The 20822-nt window shown below is 37.5% G+C and overlaps 1 protein-coding gene across 1 annotated transcript; it reads right to left on the bottom strand.

Moving 5' to 3' along the window:
- Window positions 1–829: 829 nt before the first annotated feature.
- Window positions 830–18999, bottom strand: LOC128217368 (protein CFAP276-like). The gene is made up of 4 exons (XM_052924486.1): window positions 18848–18999; window positions 10427–10659; window positions 6461–6579; window positions 830–5534 (listed from the first exon to the last, which is right to left on the bottom strand). The coding sequence occupies exons 1-4, from the start codon at window positions 18935–18937 to the stop codon at window positions 5464–5466; spliced, it is 513 nt and encodes a 170-aa protein (XP_052780446.1). The 5' UTR covers window positions 18938–18999; the 3' UTR covers window positions 830–5463.
- Between the last annotated feature and the right edge of the window lie 1823 nt (window positions 19000–20822).

The raw sequence follows: 20822 nt of genomic DNA, 5'->3' as shown, positions 1-20822 counted from the left end.
GATGACTGCTGTAGTTTTGGGGGTCAAAGGCCAAACTTGTCTTATGAAAACTATCTGAACAATAACTATAAAAGTGTTTGACCTAGGAACATCAAAAGTCAGTGGTATGTTTCCCTGATCAGAAGATGACCATTATTGTTTTTGGGGTCAGTAGGTCAAACACATAGTTGTATGAAATTTTGTCCACACAATAACTCTAGTATGGTTAGACCTAGGAGGCTAGGACCACCAAACATCATTGGTAGGTTGCCTCAAATAGCAGGTCACTGCTATAGTGTTTGCCTTGACCAGCAGGTCACTGCTATAGTGTTTGCCTTGACCAGCAAATCACCGCTATCGTGTTTGGAATCAGTAGGTAGAATTTCATTGTCAACAGTGTTATGAAAACTGTCTGCACAGTAACTCTAGAATGGACCAGACAGAAAGGGGATGGACGATCTGACCGACAGATGGACAGAAGGATGAGATAAAGCACATGTTTCCTATATAGCCCCCACATCACTGTGAAGCAGAGGTATAATAGATTGAACAACCTATACATGTTTGATCTTATCTGTGGTAAAAGATGTGATACATCAGCATGACCAGACAGAAAGGGGATGGACGATCTGACCGACAGATGGACAGAAGGATGAGACAAAGCACATGTTTCCTATATAGCCCCCACTTCACTGTGAAGCAGAGGTATAATAGATTGAACAACCTATACATGTTTCATCTTATCTGTGGTAAAAGATATGTGATACATCAGCATGACTGTGTAACACTCATGAACATTTAGCAAATGTGTACTGCATACAGGGAAGCAATAGTACAAACAATAAGAAACTAAAAATGAGCATATACTTTATTACACATGTAAAGAATACAAAACCTTAAAAAAGAAGAAAATCAGAATATTACGTAAATTTGATCATATCAACCGCTAAGACCATTAACTCTTCATTACAGTCTTTACCAGCTATTATTATTTAAACAAGAGATGTTTGTCAAACATTATGCTCCCCCTGAGCACCATGTTGTCAGGATTATATGGACAATTAAATAAAATATGCATGGACCGAAATGACAGCTGATTTGTCACTGACATTGGATGCCGTTGAGGCAGTTTTAAGATTATGACCATTCAAAGTGTGAGGATAGAGTGTGTTATGACCATGACCTTTGACTCTATGACCTCAAAATCCATAGGAGTCATCAGCTGGTCACCAAAAATCTAAATGTCAAGTTTGAGGGCCATGGGTGCAGGCATTGACAAATTATCACAAAGACAAGCTTTTTTTGTTCATGGTCACTGTGACCTTGACTTTTGACCCGATGCCCCTAAAATCATAAGGGGTCAGAGTTATCACTCAAAACATTTTCGCATTCAAGGTCACTGTGAACTTGACCTTTGACCCAATGACTCCAAAAATCAATAAGGGTCACCTCCTGGTCAGGCCCAACTTCCATGTCAAGTTTGATGATCATAGGTTCAAGCATTGTTGAGATATCACTGAGATAAGATTTGTTCACTTTTTTGCGTTAAAGGTTACTGTGACCTTGACCTTGGCCCACTGACCCCTAAAATCAATAGGGGACAACTACTGGTCAGGCCCAACCTCCAAGTCAAGTTTGAGGGCCATGGGTGCAGGCATTGTCAAGTTATCACACGGACGACCTTTTACCATTCAAGGTCACTGTGACCTTGACCTTTGGCCCGATAACCCCCAAAAACGATCGGGGTCATCTACTGGTCAAGCCAAACCTTTGGCCAAATGACCCCCCAAAACAATAGGAGTCATCAACTGGTTGGGCCCAACCTCCAAGTCAAGTTTAAGGGCATGGATGCAGGCATTGTCGAGTTTTCACACGGACTACCTTTTACCATTCAAGGTCACTGTGACCTTGACCTTTGGCCCGATGACCCTCTAAAACAATAGGGGTCATCAACTGGTTGGGCCCAACCTCCAAGTCAAGTTTGAGGGTCATGGGTGCAGGCATTGTCGAGTTCTCACACGGACATCCTTTTACCATTCAAGGTCACTGTAACCTTGACTTTGGCCCAATGACCCCTAAAATCAATAGGGGCCATCTTCTTGTCAGGCCCAACCTCCAAGTTAAGTATGAGGGCCAATGGGGCAGGCATTGTCGAGTTATCACACGGACAACCTTTTACCATTGAAGGTCACTGTGACCTTGACCTTTGGCCCTATGAACCAAAAACAATAAGGGTCATCTACTGGTCAGGCCCAACCTCCAAGTCAAGTATTAGGGCCATGGGTGCAGGCATTGTCGAGTTATCACACGGACAACCTTTTACCATTCAAAGTCACTGTGACCTTGACCTTTGGCCTGATAATCCCCAAAAACAATAGGGGTCATCTACTGGTCAGGCCCAACTTCCATGTCAGGTTTGATGACCATATCACTCGGACAAACTTTGGTCTACCAACTGACCGACCGACTGACCGACATGTGCAAAGCAATATACCCCTCTTCTTTGAAGGGGGGCATAAATATTACAATACATTCAGACAGAAAAAAATAATGTATGTTTATTTTTTTGTATATACCACTTAATGAAGACATAGTATGCCATTATTTTGAGTTTGGTTTTATCTTCATCTATATGGTACTCATATCACAGACAAATGTAGAAGTAAAATAGAACAGAAAAATATGAGGGTTTACATACATTTTATTTATAACTTTTCTTAAAGACTATAAAAGATCGAGTTATAAGTTATTGTTACCATGCCAAAAAAACAACATTCCAAAACAGTTTTATAAATTTAAAATCTCCAGACAGTCAATTTTATTTACAGTATTAAACCATAAAAATTCTCTATGTGCAGTAAAATCCACCGTCATGCTTTCTTGAATATCCTCCATTTGTTCCAGCGCTGTGGGGACTCTCTACAATTCAAGGTTAAAACATACACTAACATGCAGTACATAGATGGTTATGTTGTTGCCAGCATACAAAATATAAGCTGAATCTAAAGCAAACAGTAATACAACAATAGAACAACAGTGTCAATCGTAACACCACATGTATTTAATTATGTGGGTTTTTTTTATCTTCAGTATTCAACTATGTTATATATTGACTTTACTTCTGTCTCTTCAATTATACCTGTTTAATTCTTCTTCATACTATATATAATCTTCATAATACTATTTTCATGTTTCATAAAATAATTTTGATTTTAGTAACTTCTGCATACATGTTCATTATTTACACATTCCAACATTGACATAATTGAGCGTTTGAGGAAGAAACAATTTCGTGGGGAAAACAATTACTGAGCGTGCCACAAGGCAAAATCTTCTACCATGTAGAGTGTGCCACATGGCAATATCCTCTACCCTGTAGAAGATTAATGACCTTGCTGTTAGAACAAAGCATCAACTTAACACTGTCTATAATAATACATTCCTGGATAATACTATAATATTAATATATACACACCATGAGCACAATATCAAACCAAAAATTATTTTATCTCTAGCTCGGGGGGGGGGGGGAATTATTGAACATCATGTAGGGTAGCAAGCATCTAAACACAACAACAAAGGTACATGGAGCTGCATGCAGTTAGTACAAGAAAAGAAAATGACCCGACACCTCTAATAATTAAACAAACACAATAAACAAACAACAGCAGTACAGTAATTATACACATGGTTATATGGGCAGCATGCAGTTAGTTTCTAATCTACTCCCAACACCTCTTGTTAGTGACACGACACAATGATTACACCAGATTCTGGTTACATTCAAAACAAACGACCCTTATATCTACATGGGTATAACAGCATCACAAAATGCTCAAACTTTGGTAACAATTATATGCAACGAAATGAAATCTTTGACTTTCATGTTGTCAACATTCTGTAACTTTAAACTGGGCATATCATGAAAATCAAAAATTTATCATTCACTGCTTAAAATTAGTGCATTGCATCTTCATAACTTAAAAATCTCAAAATCATGCCAATGTTGAAATGTAAAACAAGAAGACTAAAGAAGTATACATGATAAAATGCTGTATGGTAAATACTGATAGAAATTTTAATCCATTTAAAATATATATACAATACTGACTGTAACTATAAATTGACTCTAAATAATATGAAACTTAAAATTCCATTGAAATTTTTTAAAGTGATACAGAGAATGTTTATATAGAAAAGGCAAATGCAGCAGTGCTCTCCAAGCCTACCTCACATAGAAATCAATGTATGAATGATTACCATAATGCAGCAGTACCCTCAAAGCCTACCTCACATAGAAATCAATGTATAAATGATTCCCACAATGCAGCAGTCCTCTTCAAGCCTACCTCACATAGAAATCAATGTATGAATGATTCCCATAATGCAGCAGTACTCTTAAAGCCTACCTCACACAGAAATCAATGTATGAATGATTCCCATAATGCAGCAGAACTCTTCAAGCCTACCTCACATAGAAATCAATGTATAAATGATTCCCACAATGCAGCAGTCCTCTTCAAGCCTACCTCACATAGAAATCAATGTATGAATGATTCCCATAATGCAGCAGTACTCTTCAAGCCTACCTCACATAGAAATCAATGTATAAATGATTCCCATAATGCAGCAGAACTCTTCAAGCCTACCTCACATAGAAATCAATGTATGAATGATTCCCACAATGCAACAGTACTCTTCAAGCCTACCTCACATAGAAATCAATGTATGAATGATTCAGGCTTTCAGAATTCTGTAATAAGGTAATTTAAACGTGAAAAACTATAGTTAAGTCCACAAACAAAATAATACATTTATGTTAAAACATGACTTATTCAACAAAACAAATAGTTAAAAGTAACTTAAAAGAAAAAAAAAAAAAATCAAGTATAATCAAGATTAATTGGTAAACTAATTTTACATTTTACATTTAGATATAACTGTTTTAAAATCATAGTTATACAAATAACATTTGCCTGATAGTTTTAAATGTTTGTAAACATTTATAACAAGAATAGATAAAGAGAAATATGGAATTATAAACAAAAAATAAATATATATAAAAATTTAACAAAAAAACATTCTTAAAAGCATACATTTCAGCCTGATTATATAAATTGGAACAGATAGACTTATACATGTCACTTAAATTGTCAAAAATTGTTCCTAGAGCTAAAAACAATACAAATTTTAATTGAACCATGTATGAATGTAATAGAAATTGTGCTTCATAAAAGGTCTTGTGCTCTAATTAAAGAATTAAGCCAACTATCTTATGTTAACTGCACTAAGAATTCCGTTTTGTGAAACATCACCTTAACAAATATCAGTGACAAGAATTGACAAAATCGAAAAAGTTAAAACTAAGTTAAAGTTAGTGGCTGTCATAGGAACTGAAAAATGCTGACTCATATTGGCAGTAGGTCTACTTTAACATTGAGTGGAAAAAGTCAAACACCAGGCCATATCCATAAATCTACAGAATTAAGAGGAGAAGAATCCACCATCTGGTTTTCTAGAATAACCACGGTTGGTTGTTTGAGTGTGGTGTGATTCTGAAATGTAAACAATTCATCAATACAGAGCACTGTTAATCACATCTAATACTAGTATACATGTATATCTACATGTACTTTAATGATCATTGAATAAAGGTTACTGCACCCACAACCATAGCTGTATATGTCAGCATATGACTACCATTACCTGCCAACAGACCATTTTTACTTACTGATGGCATATGTACCATTACCTGTCAGAAGACCATTTTTACTTACTGATGGCATATGTACCATTACCTGCCAACAGACCATTTTTACTTACTGATGGCATATGTACCATTACCTGTCAGAAGACCATTTTTACTTACCGATGACATATGTACCATTACCTGCCAGAAGACCAGTTTTACTTTCTGATGGCATAAATATGTACCATTTGCTGCCAAAAGACCATTTTTACATGGTCTGAAGGCATATGTACCATTACCTGTTTGAAGACCATTTTTACTTTCTGATTGCATAAATATGTACCATTACCTGACATAAGATCATTTTTACTTACCGATGGCATATGTACCATTACCTGTCATAAGATCATTTTTACTTACCGATGGCATATGTACCATTACCTGCCAACAGACCATTATTACTAACCGATGGCATATGTACCATTACCTGTCATAAGATCATTTTTACTTACCGATGGCATATGTACCATTACCTGCCAACAGACCATTATTACTTACCGATGGCATATGTACCATTACCTGTCATAAGATCATTTTTACTTACCGATGGCATATGTACCATTACCTGCCAACAGACCATTTTTATTCCCTGATGGCATTATGTACCATTTCCGGCCAGCAGGAGACCAATTTTACTTTCCAATGGCATATTATCCATTAACCAACATAAGACATATTAAGTTTCTGATATCCTATTTTAATTTACCAACCTGAAAATATCATATCACTTACCGATGGCATTTTTGATGCTGTGAATACTTTCCTTCTTCTTCTGTGTGGCCACCTCTAAAGGATGATTCATCTCCGGTGGTGCTATAATCACTTCCTTTACCCGGTTCTTCAAGACGCGCCTGATCAAATGTATAAAAATTATATTTCCACAACCAAACAAATATTTATTTATTTCATGTTCAATTTTGTTATCAAATTGTTCTGTAATTGTTTCCCCTTTACTCTATAATTATAAGTTAATACCTTAATAGAAATGAGTCTCAATTTTTTGCAAACATAAAACCCCATCTAGTTTAGTCCTTCTGGGTTCAAAATAAAATTGGTACTGTGAAACATAAACAACCAGATTACAGTTTGTAAGAATACCATCTACAAATTTACAAATCAGTACTACATGCTCTATAAGTATTAGTACTGACCATAACAGTACTACTTGCACTAACAGTAATAGTACTACCGTACATGCACTGATCATAACAGTTCTACATGCACTGACCATAACAGTACTACATGCACTAATCGTAATAGTACTACATGCACTGATCTTAACAGTACTACATGCACTGACCGTAACAGTACTACATGCACTGACCTTAACAGTACTACATGCACTGACTGTAACAGTCCCACAGGCACTGACCGTAACAGTACACATGCACTGACAGTAACAATCCCACATGCAACGACCGTAACAGTACTTTACATGCACCGACCATAACAGTACTACATGCACCTACCATAACAGACCTACATGCACCGACTGTAACAGTCCTACATGCACTGACCAAAACAGTACTACATGCTCTGACTGTAACAGTACTACATGCTCTGACTGTAACAGTACTACATGCACTGATCGTAACAGTCCTACATGCACTGACCGTAAGAGTCCTACATTCACTGACCGTAACAGTCCTACATGCACCGACCGTAACAGTCCTACATGCACTGACCGTAACAGTACTTCATGCACTAACTGTAACAGTCCCACATGCACTGACCTTAACAGTACTACATGCACTGACCGTAACAGTCCTAATGTACTGACATTAACAACAGTACTACATGCACTGACCGTAACAGTCCCACATGCACTGACCGTAACAGTACTACATGCACTGACTGTAACAGTACTACATGCACTGACTGTAACAGTACTACAGGCATCGACTGTAACAGTACTACATGCACTGACTGTAACAGTACTACATGCATCGACCGTAACAGTCCCACATGCACTGACTGTAACAGTACTACATGCACTGACTGTAACAGTACTACATGCTCTGACTGTAACAGTACTACATGCACTGACTGTAACAGTACTACATGCACTGACTGTAACAGTACTACATGCTCTGACTGTAATAGAACTACATGCTCTGACTGTAACAGTACTACACGCACTGACTGTAACAGTACTACATGCACTGAATGTAACAGTACTACATGCTCTGACTGTAACAGTACTACATGCACTGACTGTAACAGTACTACATGCATCGACCATAACAGTACTACATGCACTGACTGTAACAGTACTACATGCTCTGACTGTAACAGTACTACACATTTACACCTGATTTATTGACCATCCAAAATAGTATTAATTGTTGATTGTTAACTTGACTTGTTTCTTTACCCAGTCTTTTGATTTTACTAAGAAACAAAACGACACCATTCGTAAAAAATGATGATTATTTGAAATCGGATATCTTTACATTTACCTCTGACAGCACTAAGCAATATTCCTATTGTTTGAATCAGAAATTTGTGTGATTATTTGTGTGCAAGATCATATTAATTGTATTAACTGCTTAACTCTTCCATAAAAATTGGGACCTAATATATACAAAAAGCAAAAAGTAGACACATAACCACTATTAAAAGCAGTGAAAGCAATGTAAATTCCTTGTGCAAAACAAGCTAATTCTCCTTGAATGGCAGGTACAAATAATCATAGATCTGCAAATTATTTTGAGGAAATCTGAATCTATACGAGTTGGTTCCCAGGGAATAATCTACGATTTGCAAATTCAGTCTGTACGAAAGTCATTATCACATTGCAGGACACGAGGTCCTGCACTTATACAGCCTACATTGCAGGACCGGATCAGTTTTTGCAGGACCAAACATTTTTTGTATATTTATTGAGTCAGCGCTTCCAACATTGTCTACAACCCAAGGGTAAATGACTCTTGAGATCTGATTTTCAAGAGTCATAATCAGATCTTCAAGAGTCGGTCTGTCCGTGTTTTTCTAAGTACTTGGTCTTTCTTTATAAATTATAGTTCTCATCTGTCATAAGATGGCAAGGTACATGATTATCTATACTTCCAAAACTTAAATGAAAAAATAATTACAATTCCAGTGTTTTATTAGGAACCGCTGTATTAATTCACTTTTTATTCAAGAAAAATCTCAAGAAAGAGAAAAAAATATCAATATAACTTAATAGTATACCCGTGCTCCAGTCAGTATTTGAAAAGGGTAGGGTGCTAGGCCATTAAAAGGCAATTTTGATGTACATTGAATGACCCTTCATGAAGCATTATTGCAAGGGCCAATGATAAATTCTTATTTTGTAGGTGTAGTAACTACTTTCATGCTATGGACACCTTAGCTGTTATCTTTACTTTAATGAGTGTCAAAATTAGGTATATTTTTTATACTTTAATTTCTGAAATACTGCTCTGTCAAACAAAAGGGCACTAAAGGGTGTGGTAAAAAGGCAGCAGAAGGCTGGAAAAGACCAGCAGGTTACCACACCCTGCTATTTAGGTCTACATGTAGCCTGAGCACTGGACTATACCTTGTTGTCTTATTTCCTGCTCTTAGGTGGTTCAAAAAAATTCCAGGGTCAAAACTTGGACATTTATGTTTTGACTCGTATGAACGTATTGTTTATTTACTGCATGTTCAGTGAAACAGGAATTATGCATTTACTATTCTTTATGTAACCCTATGCCTCCTTGTCAGAATCCTACATGCAACAGCGATTGTTGAGTTGCACCGACATCTCTCATTTCTACTTTCAGTTTCACTTTCATGTTTTTCATTTTGTCCGGAAGTAAACTAAAACATTCAACGTTCCTATTGTCAATATTGCAACACTGTTTTTATTTTTTCATAAATGGCATAACAATTAAATTATTATATTATATAACTTTACTCTACACTGGCAACATTTTATGCAGTTCTCCTTTCACTTTTATTAAAATTGACAGAAAGTAAGCGTGCACCTGCTTCCCGCGCTTTTTAGACCATGTGCTACGAAAAATGTTTATTTTTATCTGTTACACATTAAAATCTAATACAAATATATTTTTAAATTGATATAGACATGGTATAAAAAAACTTAAACAAAATATATTTAAGCATTGTTGTTTTTTAAACCATCATACTAAGCGAAAAAGCAAAAGGTATCCGTTATTTTGCATACTGGGCGTAGTTATCACATCATTGAGTTCGAGTGCTGCTAATTGACATGGAAAACGTATAGATTCCAGATCGATAATAATTTGTCACTTCAGGTGATAATTGCTCTTGACTTTAATTGATTAAAAAGGCATTTAGAGCATGCCTTGCGGCTCCTTTCAAATGATACAAATTTACAATAATATTACAAATTTATTATGCATCATTTTCGGGTCATTTACGATTTCTATTCGTCAAAACCTGAGGAGCTCGGGTTGATAAATGCCCTGATTAAGTTGGTTTGATCAAGTGAACATAGGTTAGTTAATAAAATTAACAAGTTAAGCGTTTGACACATATTTATCAAATCATTTTGCCCCAAAAATTATTGCCGGACACGCGGGCCTACAATATAGCTGTGATTATCGGACCTCGCCATTTATTATCGGCGGGAGCCGAGTTCCGGCGAACTTTTGCACAGACTGCAAAATTATGATTTATCAACAATGTAAAGAAATTGAGGATTAGTATTTGATTTACAGTACTTACCCGTGGTCCTCTGTGTAGGTTTCGGGTTGATAGAGTGTCTCATTTTTAGCATTTAAAAACTTGTCGTGATGGTTGTACTGAGATTTGAGCACAAAGTCGAGACTGTCATTTGGGGCTCGTGGATCATTGTGATAGATCTCACGTCGTGATGAAGCCAAAGTGCACTTTGCATTTAGCCTCTTCCAGGGATCTTGTCTTTGAGCTATATGTGTTGGTTCACCATACGGGAATTTCTGAAAGTAAGATGTCAAACAATAATTGATAAAATAATTACAAAAACAATCTATATGGATTTTTTTTTTAAATTGTAACAGAATTACATTAAACACACCATCTATCACATTTTATCGGGCAACATGGAACATATCAACAGCATTGACTTCTGCAATTCATGAACTGGTCCCATAGTTAAGCTATGTCTTTGCCATTATAAAATATATTTGACATAGGGAGCAATTTGAAGGCATGTTGAAAGTGAATTGGGGCACTTATGCAAATATCAGCTGTGCAATTAAAATGATGCTCAAAGATCATTAACTTTTTCTCTGAGATATATCAATAAAAAAAATTATGTATTTAATTATACCAATATCATTTATACAATGAAGGTATGTACAAAGTTAAGGGGGTTCACTATTCAAATATGTGCTAATTTTAAATATAAAAAAGGTTGCTCACAGATCATAAACATTTCTCTGAAATGTTTTTTTTAGTTTTATTTAAATAATATACAATTTTCACTTACAATAAACTAACCCTTAAATGAAAGGTAAATGGTCATCAACAAACGTTATGCTAAAAAGTATGTGCCATCTATTACCAATACAGTTTCTAAATCAAGCCCTTGCAAAGTTGAGTAAAAAAAAATATAGATATGGAAATGAGGGAACCTTGGGACCTAATGGATTATATAAAGATGATTCTGGAAATTGGTAGAAACACATATTGCCATCAAACAATATCTAATAAAAAATGATACATGGCTTGAGTTGTTTTGTGAGGCGTTCTTGACCTTCAAATCAACAGTGTTAATCTGCTGTGCTGACCAACCTCATGCAGTCTACAATGTTTGAGGTCTCTGGGCCTAAGGGTTCTTCAGTTATTGATCAGAAACAACCTTTCCACAGGGATGGATGGACAGGCTGTCCGATTACTTTATGTGGGAGCAAGACAAATCGGCCCCTTACCAAATCGGCCTACTACCAAATCGGCCCCTAAGACATTTCGGCCCTGCCATTTCGTCCCCTTAATTAAAATGACTCGAGACGTTTCAGCCCCTTAGTGATTTTCAACAGAGACATTTCGGCCCCTTAATTTTATTTTATTTTTTATCTTGAGTATAAAGAAAAACATTGTAGGTCGTCTTATAAATGTAAATGAGATCTGTAAATAACATATTTAAATTTACAGATAGACAAATATGCATGAAAAACAATGATATGACTGATATAAAAAATATAATTGTCTTTAAGTTGTTAATGTTATTTACAGTTGATTAAAGAAGATTTGAGTAATATAAACAACGTAAGTATATATATTAAATTGTTTCTAAAAGTGGGTACCATTTGTTTTAAACGTGTTGTGCTACTTTTATTTTATTGTGTAATGGAATTTTGTTAAAAATTGTAATGTCTAATTCTGATTGTGTATTGAGTGTGATAAGGTTGTGAGGCCGCGGCAACATGCCATCACCTGCGATGTATGTGACCGTTGGAAGCATCGAGTCTGCGATACAGGTAGGTGCAAGTAATATGTTTTATAGACACAAAAAACGAATATAAATGTATAACAAATGGGACAAGTCTACATGGGCTCTTAATCTGAGTGCATTACTCAAGGGTAAGGCATTAGATGTTTAGGCAAGGTTGCCCTGCGATCATTCTCTTGATTATGATGTCCTTAAGACTGCACTACTTAAGAGATTTGATCTGACGGAAGATGGTTTCCGGCATAAGTTTCGGTCCAGTTTGCCTGAATACGGTGAGACATTTCTTCAGTTTAGTAATAGGTTATCAGGGTATGCGGATAGATGGATTGAGCTATCCAAAACTGAAAGGACGTTTGAAGCTGTGTGTGATCTTTTGTTGCGTGAGCAAATATTAAATATATGTACTAAGGATTTGGCTCTTTTCCTCAGACAGCATGTACCCAAAGACATAGCTACAATGGTAACGCTCGCTGATCAGTTCCGTGAAGCACGGGCGGTAAGTACAAAATCCTTGTGTTTTTCTTTTAACAGGTCACGTAATCCAGAGCATAACGCACCAGGAAACAAAGGCCATATTCATGGAGGCAACCAGAGTGGCAAGAGTGACAACAGACCGCCAGATACAAAGGGAAAAGGTGACGTGCCGGACGTCCTCAGGGTGGAAATTTGAGACGTTGCTACCGTTGTGGACGACAAGGTCACATATCTACTGACAGTATTTGTCCAGATAGAAACAAGAAGAGTGCAGCAACGGCGTCAGTGCAAAAGGACGGGACTGAAAAGGAAAAGGTTTGTGCTGGCTTTCTTCCAGTTACAAATACAAGTATATACTCAAATGCTGATTTTGGAAAAGCTCTATGTACGTCGTCTGATAATGTAATGCCAACGGCTGAAGGATTGCTTGGTAATCGTCATGTTAAGGTGTTGCGAGATACAGGGTGTAGCGGAGTCATTGTGAAGAAGGCACTAGTTTCTATAGATGATATTACAGATCGTACACAGACTTGTCTGATGGCTGATGGTTCTAAGGTCACGGCTTCCATTGCCCGTGTAAGTCTAGACACACCATACTTCTCTGGTGATATTGATGCTTGGTGTATGGAAAACCCTCTGTATGATGTTATTATTGGAAACCTTCCTGATGCTAAGGCTCCAGTTTTACAGGCAACCGGCGGCTCAGCAGCCAGAGTGACGACGGTGCAGACTCGACTGATGAAGAAAGATGAAAACGAACATCAGAAGTTCAAACGCATGAAAGCTCCAACGTTGATTGATAGCAGTGCAACACCAGACGACATCCTTAAAGCGCAACAGAGTGATGCGACATTGGAAAGAGTGAGAGAATACGTGACTAAACCAGGTACCGATAAGGCCAAGTTTGTCATCATAAAGGGTATCATTTATCGGGAGTTCGTTTCGCCTACTGTTGGCCACGGCAAAAGATACTTGCAGATGGTAGTACCGAAGAATTACCATGAAAAGGTTATGAGTCTTGCCCATGATTCCATTATGTCTGGACATTTAGCCGTCAAACGTACCGTAGCTAAGGTGCTGTCAGAGTTCTACTGGCCTGGGGTACAAGCGGACTTGAAGCGCTACTGCCAGTCTTGTGATGCATGCCAGAGGACAATACCGAAAGGAAAGGTAACTAAGGCTCCTGTAGGTAAGATGCCACTAATCGAAACACCTTTTCAGCGAGTTGCCGTAGATATTGTTGGTCCGATAGAGCCCAAATCTGCAAAGGGAAACAGGTATATACTCACCTTAATGGATTATGCCACCCGATATCCTGATGCTGTTGCTCTACCCTCTATAGAAGCGGAACGAGTAGCTGAAGTGTTGGTAGAGATATTTTGCCGTCTAGGTGTACCAGGGGAGCTCTTGACAGATATGGGCACGCAGTTTACTTCAGATGTTATGAAGGAGGTAAGTAGATTGCTTTCTATAAGACAGCTTACCACAACACCGTACCATCCCATCTGTAACGGACTGGTTGAGAAGTTCAACGGCAGCATGAAGCTTATGTTAAAGCGTTTGTGTTTGGAAAAGCCCAAGGACTGGGACAGATATCTTGGACCAGTTTTGTTTGCCTACAGAGATGCTCCACAGGAAAGTTTAGGGTTTACACCTTTCGAGCTCATCTATGGTCGATCGGTGAGGGGACCTATGAAGATACTCAGGGAGCTGTGGACCAAGGATATTCAGGACCAAGAGGTAAAAACCGTTTACCAGTATGTTGTTGACCTGAAGGACAGACTAGAATACAGCGCTGAAATAGCACATAGCAATCTGGACAAGGCCAGTAAGAGGTACGCTGCCATATACAATCGCAAAGCCAAGGTTAAGCGTTTGGATGTTGGTGATCGGGTATTGGTCTTACTTCCAACCAAGAATAACAAGCTTTTACTTCAATGGCGGGGACCATATACAGTAACTGGAAAAGTAGGTGGCTTAGACTACAAGATACAGATGGACAATAAGGTCAAAACATTTCATGCAAATATGCTAAAGTTTTATGTTGAAAGGAACACAATAGTACACGGTGTCGCAAGTGTTGCTGTTGTCGATGACTACAGTGAAGAGTCACTCAACGACGAGGAACAATGCATAGTGGAGCCGCCAACGTTGTCAACAGGAAAAGGTAAAGACTACCACATAAGCCAACAACTGTCTCCAAATGAGGTTGAGCGTCTGAACGATCTGTTGGAAGAGTTTTCCGATATGCTATCTACTTCACCAGGGCGTACAAGTTTAGGTGAACATGACATAAAACTGAATACAGACACACCGATACGGTCTAAACAGTATCCTGTACCATTTGCAATGAAACAAACTGTTATTGAAGAGGTAAAAAGCATGCTGCAACTTGGAGTCATTGAACCGTCAGATAGTCAGTATTGCAGTAATTACGTGATTGTAAGGAAACCTGACGGGACCAACCGTTTCTGTATAGACTTTCGTGCTATAAATAGAGCGAGCATCTTTGATTGTGAGCCAATGCCGAACATTGATGACATATTTGTAAAGTTATCCAACTCAGTCGCTACATCACCAAGGTGGATTTGACGAAGGGATACTGGCAACTACCACTGACGGAGCGGTCCAAGCCTCTCACAGCCTTCCAGACACCGATTGGTCTGTTCCAATTCGTCACTATGCCGTTCGGTTTGGTTTGCGCCAGCGCTAGTTTAACTAGAATTATGAGGAAATTGCTTGATGGAATGGAAGATATCGACAATTTCATTGATGACATCATTGCCTACACCGAGACCTTTGAACAGCACCTCAAGGTTCTTAGAGAACTGTTTGAAAGATTGCGTGACGCCAAATTGACTGCTAAACCTAGTAAATGTTATTTTTGTTGTCAGTCTGTAGAGCGTTTGGGTCATGTTGTTGGTAAGGACCAGGTTGGGTTGCTACCCGACAAGGTTAAGTCCATTGAAGAAGCGCGAAGACCGGAGACAAAGAAACAGGTTCGTGCATTTTTAGGTCTTGTAGGTTTTTACCAGAAGTTTGTGCCACATTATTCTTCTGTTGCAGCCCCATTGACAGATCTTACCCGGAAAGGACTACCTAACAAGGTTAGGTGGGGCGAAGCACAAGAGAAAGCATTTGTCACACTCAAGCGTGCGCTGTGTTCATTTCCAATACTGAAGCTACCAGAATTGGGTAAGCAATTTGTTTTGCAGACTGACGCCAGTGACGTCGGAGTAGGGGCTGTTTTGCTCCAACAATGTGAGGATGAGCGTAGACCAGTTGCTTATGCTAGTCGTAAGGCAGAAAGGTCGTACTCGACGGTGGAGAAAGAGTGTCTGGCGTGCGTCTGGGCGATACTGAAGTTTCAGAGGTATCTCTACGGACAAGAGTTCGTTCTGGAGACGGACCACCAGCCTTTGTCACACCTCCACAGGGCAAAAATAGGTAACGTTAGGCTTATGAGATGGGCCATTTTGTTGCAGCCTTATCGTTTCAGAATTGTGGCGATTCCAGGCAAGTCTAACGTTCTTGCCGACGGTTTGTCGAGGCTGTTTGTAATAAGGATTTGTTGTACAAAAGTGCAAGCACTTTCTTAAGGTGGGGCGTATGTCACAAATCTCATTTTACATTTATATTATGGTATTATTATTTAATACAATTTGCTTGTACTAGTTTAAACATTGATTTAAAATCAATCATTAGGTAGTATTGTATCGACACGATACGGTAACACTTGACCAATTTTCACTGCTCTGACCATTTTTACGTCATCATAATTTGTACATGTTTTGGGTGTGTAATTCTCTAGTTAGTTGGGAACAGGTTTTTGACCAAGACAGAAGTGTAACATTCTCTGGTTGGACGGACGAAACTGCCACGTCTGCAGTTATGCAGCCGAAAAGCTGTTGGGGAATGAATGTGCATTAATACTAAGTATTATTAACACCTGACACCAGGGTAAGTGCCATTAGATTATAATTGTTTTATAGACATTCTTGCATTACAATTTAGGTTTGTAAATACAGTTAAATATTGTCTCTTGTACATGTACTTTGCAATTGTCAGGTTTTTATATTGCAAGTAAGCGTTGTAAGCATTATTTGCTCATATAATTATCTAGAGAACTATTTTCATTCGTGTTAAACTATAATTGTTTAGATTCTCACAGTTTTGCCTTTACTGGGAATGAACCGACATTTTATTGCTTTTCTTTGCATAATTGTTGAGAGTAAAAGTGTATAATCATGCTTGTTAAATATAATTTAGGTAAGCAATGATATAGTAAATAGTATGACTTATGTCGTAATTTTGAATGTCAGGTTATACGTAAACAGCAGAACCTCGTTTGCTATGGTTGCCACGTTACGGTTACATTGCGTTTGGGGCTCATGACGTCAGAGGACGTTTTCAACGTAGTTGGGCTTCCGGACGCTAACAGGGCGGGATGTCAGTGGACCTCGTGTTTGTACCGGTAACGCAGGCTGATGCTGAGGACGGATACGCCTAGGTGGGCGTTGATATATCCTATCGGGGACGTCGAGAGTGGCGGGACGTGTATTGGGATTGGCATCTGAGGGACGTCAGTGTTGACATCTAACTCTTAAGTGACGCCTGTATTTTCTGTGGTCGGCGTCTGTGTGACGTCGATGCGTCTATGTGGTGTCTGTGTGACGCCGTTGTCGACATCAGGGTGACGTCTTTGTGACGTTTACGTTATCGGGAGATTGAGATAGTGGAGTGGTAGACTGGTAACAGCGTAACAGTGTGACAGTAGTGACATTCAACCATATTACATAAGATCTCTCTTTATTTATTGTAATTTATGTAAATAATATATTTGTTAAAACTTGTATTGTCATTTGTCAATTTCTTCATAAGAATAAGGACTGCCCCTCTCTATGCCATTCCTGACCTTTGACAAACACTTTCCAGGTATGGCTATGTTTAACTTGATAGTTCTACAGATATTCTACAACAAATATGCATTTTAAAAGAGTAAAACAATATATCCGTAATAAAAGAGTGATATAATATTCTGTTTGAAGTGCAAAGAGATAATTGGTATTATTCTGTAAGTGTGAGAATTAGCGGTTGGGAAAGTCGGAACAAACCTTGTAGACGTATTTATAAGCTTGTAAACACAAAGTGTCACAATTCCAAAGCCTGCATGATACCTCTGTGGAATGTGACAATTCGCCATAAGACCGTCTGTCTAAAAACACCTTTTAAGCCAGTATGGTTTTGCATACATATTCAATATAAGATTAATAATAACTCTATTTTGTTTTATAAAAATATCTCGTGAATAAAAATAAAATAAAAATATGTTTTCAAGTATACAGATATTTTCTTTAAATCTATTTTTATCTATACCTTTGTATGCATGTATATAGCTTTGTCTATTAAAATAACAAAATGAAATTACATGTGTTTTACTTATATTTAGAAATAAAAAAATAAAATAAAAATAAGGGCCGAAACGTCTCGGTAATCAGGGGCCGAAACGTCTACGGGATGGGGACGATTTGGTAAGGGGCCGAAAGGTAACCGTTTGAGCTAGGGGCCGATTTGGTAAGGGGCCGATTTGTCTGGTAGCCCTTTATGTCACCCTTCTGTGTAAAACCAATACACCCTTGATGTTGGTGCACTGACACAGGCAGGGTAATTACTAAATATATGCATGAACAGAGCTGTTATGCATCTGGGCACTAGTTTGAAAAACAAAAGCATGAAAGGCATGTATATTTTTTAAATGGTAGGTGGTGGTGGTGATATATTGAATTATTGCTTTATAGTCGCCTATGATCTTGATGTGCTGTTGACTTCATTTGTCACCATTTCTTGCTTGGCTACAGTAGAAATATATCATGCACTTCCCCTCCCAGTTCTTCTATTGTGACGACTGAGCACGAAACATCGTGGCAACGGAGAATTTCTTCTGTGCACTGTTGTAGTTTTTTCCTGGGTACTTTGAGCAATGGAAAATATAGTGATCTGCTGTTCTTGGTATTTTACATGTGTCACAGCAGTTGTCTGTATGTTCCGAAGCTCAGGCGCTAGTCACATAATCAAATATTTTACAAAATCGGCCTAAATATGTAACTTATTATAGTATATAGCCCATATAGAACATTAAAAAGTTTGTTTCCGGAGTGATTTTGGTTTGATTATGATACTGTTTAGAATGGATCTTAATCAAGAACTTTCATATTAAGTGAAATCAGAAGTTTAAATACCTGGTCAGTGCCTAAACCCATGAAGTCAGCATCATTCTGGAGTTTTGGGAAAGGGTAGGGATCCCTTGAAGATTGCAATTTGGCAGACATCACGTATATCTGTTGTCAATCAACTGCACCGGATGTTGTCGACTAATAATACCATAGCAACATTGTTATAGTCTCCAATATACATGATATTTAAATTATAAGCTTTGTTTACAACTATGAAATGTAGAACATAATTTATGCATATATATGAATGATAAACAATTAACTCACTATGAATATATGTTTGGAATTGTTAATGCAATAAATTGTCCCTAGTTTTATTAGAGAGTATTTAAACGCCACAGAGATTATCTAATCGGAATTCCTCGGCCAGTGTTGGGAATTGGCTTCGAGGCTTGCCGGAGATGGCCGAGCTGTTACGATTGAGAGATTATCAAACTGACGTTCTGCAATCGTAACAACTCGGCCGTCTCCGGCGATTCCGTTTGATTCTGGCCGAGCAATCGGAACAACTCGGGGGCGATACTATTTCCCGGTCCCGGTCTCATCCGGTCCCGGTCTCCTCCGGTCTCTGTTTTCCAAATTTTATAGTAGCTATCGGGCGTGATCGAGAAGGTGTGAATCACCGCGGGGGGTAATAGGATTACAAAATATTACAGTTAATTAAAACATTAGATATTTGATGATAATTATTTTACCATTTGTATCACATGTTATATCAATAAAACAAATAATAAATTGAGACAAAGATAAAAACATAAAATATGCACATGAAGTTAATTTAATGCAATGAATAACAAACACATTGTGTTTTAAATTCAGTTATAAGTATAGTTTTGATAATAGTAATACAAAAAGAAATGCAAGAATACATGTAAACCAAATTTGTAAGTTAACTCAGTACTTTAGGAATTTTAACATTTGTTTTGTTTAACTATTGATTTTGTTACAGGAGACTGCCACGACCAGTTATTTTATGTATTTCTGCAAATGATCGTCTATTTTTATTTTTTATGCCGACGCATTTCATGTGGAATCTTTTCCTGCATGTTTTATTTTCGCATTATATGTTATATCATTATGTGTTGTTGACGATGTACATTGTACAAGTCAAAATAAATTGTCTGTCTGTCTGTCTTTATTTTCGCAAATAACTAAACTATCCACGAATTCTGGCATTTAACATGAACAGTTTTGTTTTATTTTGAAGGTAAACGATATCGTGACTTTTCATTTTCTTAATGAAAAGGATTTTTTTTTCTAAACAGCTGACTACATGTTCCCTCATTTCACTTACAACGAATTTGGCATTTGTATTTACACAGCCATTCTTAAACAAAATTCTACAGCATTCACAATTGCAAGGACACCACATGCATATCCATTTGTTTGTTGTAGAACTTTAGGCACCTGGCATTAAGTATGCGGAAATGACGTCATCATAACAAGTTGTAAAAAATGACGCTCTTATATATTTTAACAAAAATAAATTATTTTAACATTATTTCTTAAGCAATATTTAAAAAAATATTATCAAACGATGTCAAATTAAAATTCACGTCTTATGGTACAATTTTCATCAAGATGGTTTGTGTGAACTTTGGAAAACTTCAAATTTGCTTTGACGTCGGCGCAAAAAAATCGAGTTACAAAGAGGAAAAAGACGGAACTTTAACTTAAAAGATGGGAAATCAACAGTGAACAATCATTTTGCCAACAACCATACCGTTTATGACAAATTCAACAAAATCGAACAACAATTCCACAGGAGATATAACGTAAACGCTTGATAGTGTTCGGATCCCGGCGTAGAAATAACCGAAGAGGGACTTACAAGCTTAGTAAAAAGGAAGAGTAAATTATTTTTTCAACATATGTGGAGAGTCACTTTTTCTTCTGTACGTACTGGTGAGACATTTAATTTCGTTTTAATACAGGAGATAACAGTCTAGTCGTTCAAGATGGTGGCTTTTCGTGGAATATT

Source organism: Mya arenaria, chromosome 14, assembly GCF_026914265.1.
Source record: "Mya arenaria isolate MELC-2E11 chromosome 14, ASM2691426v1".
NCBI classification, from domain to species: Eukaryota; Metazoa; Mollusca; class Bivalvia; order Myida; family Myidae; genus Mya; species Mya arenaria.
The sequence above is the reverse complement of the archived record's forward strand: the minus strand, read 5'-3'. Positions and strand labels throughout refer to the sequence as shown.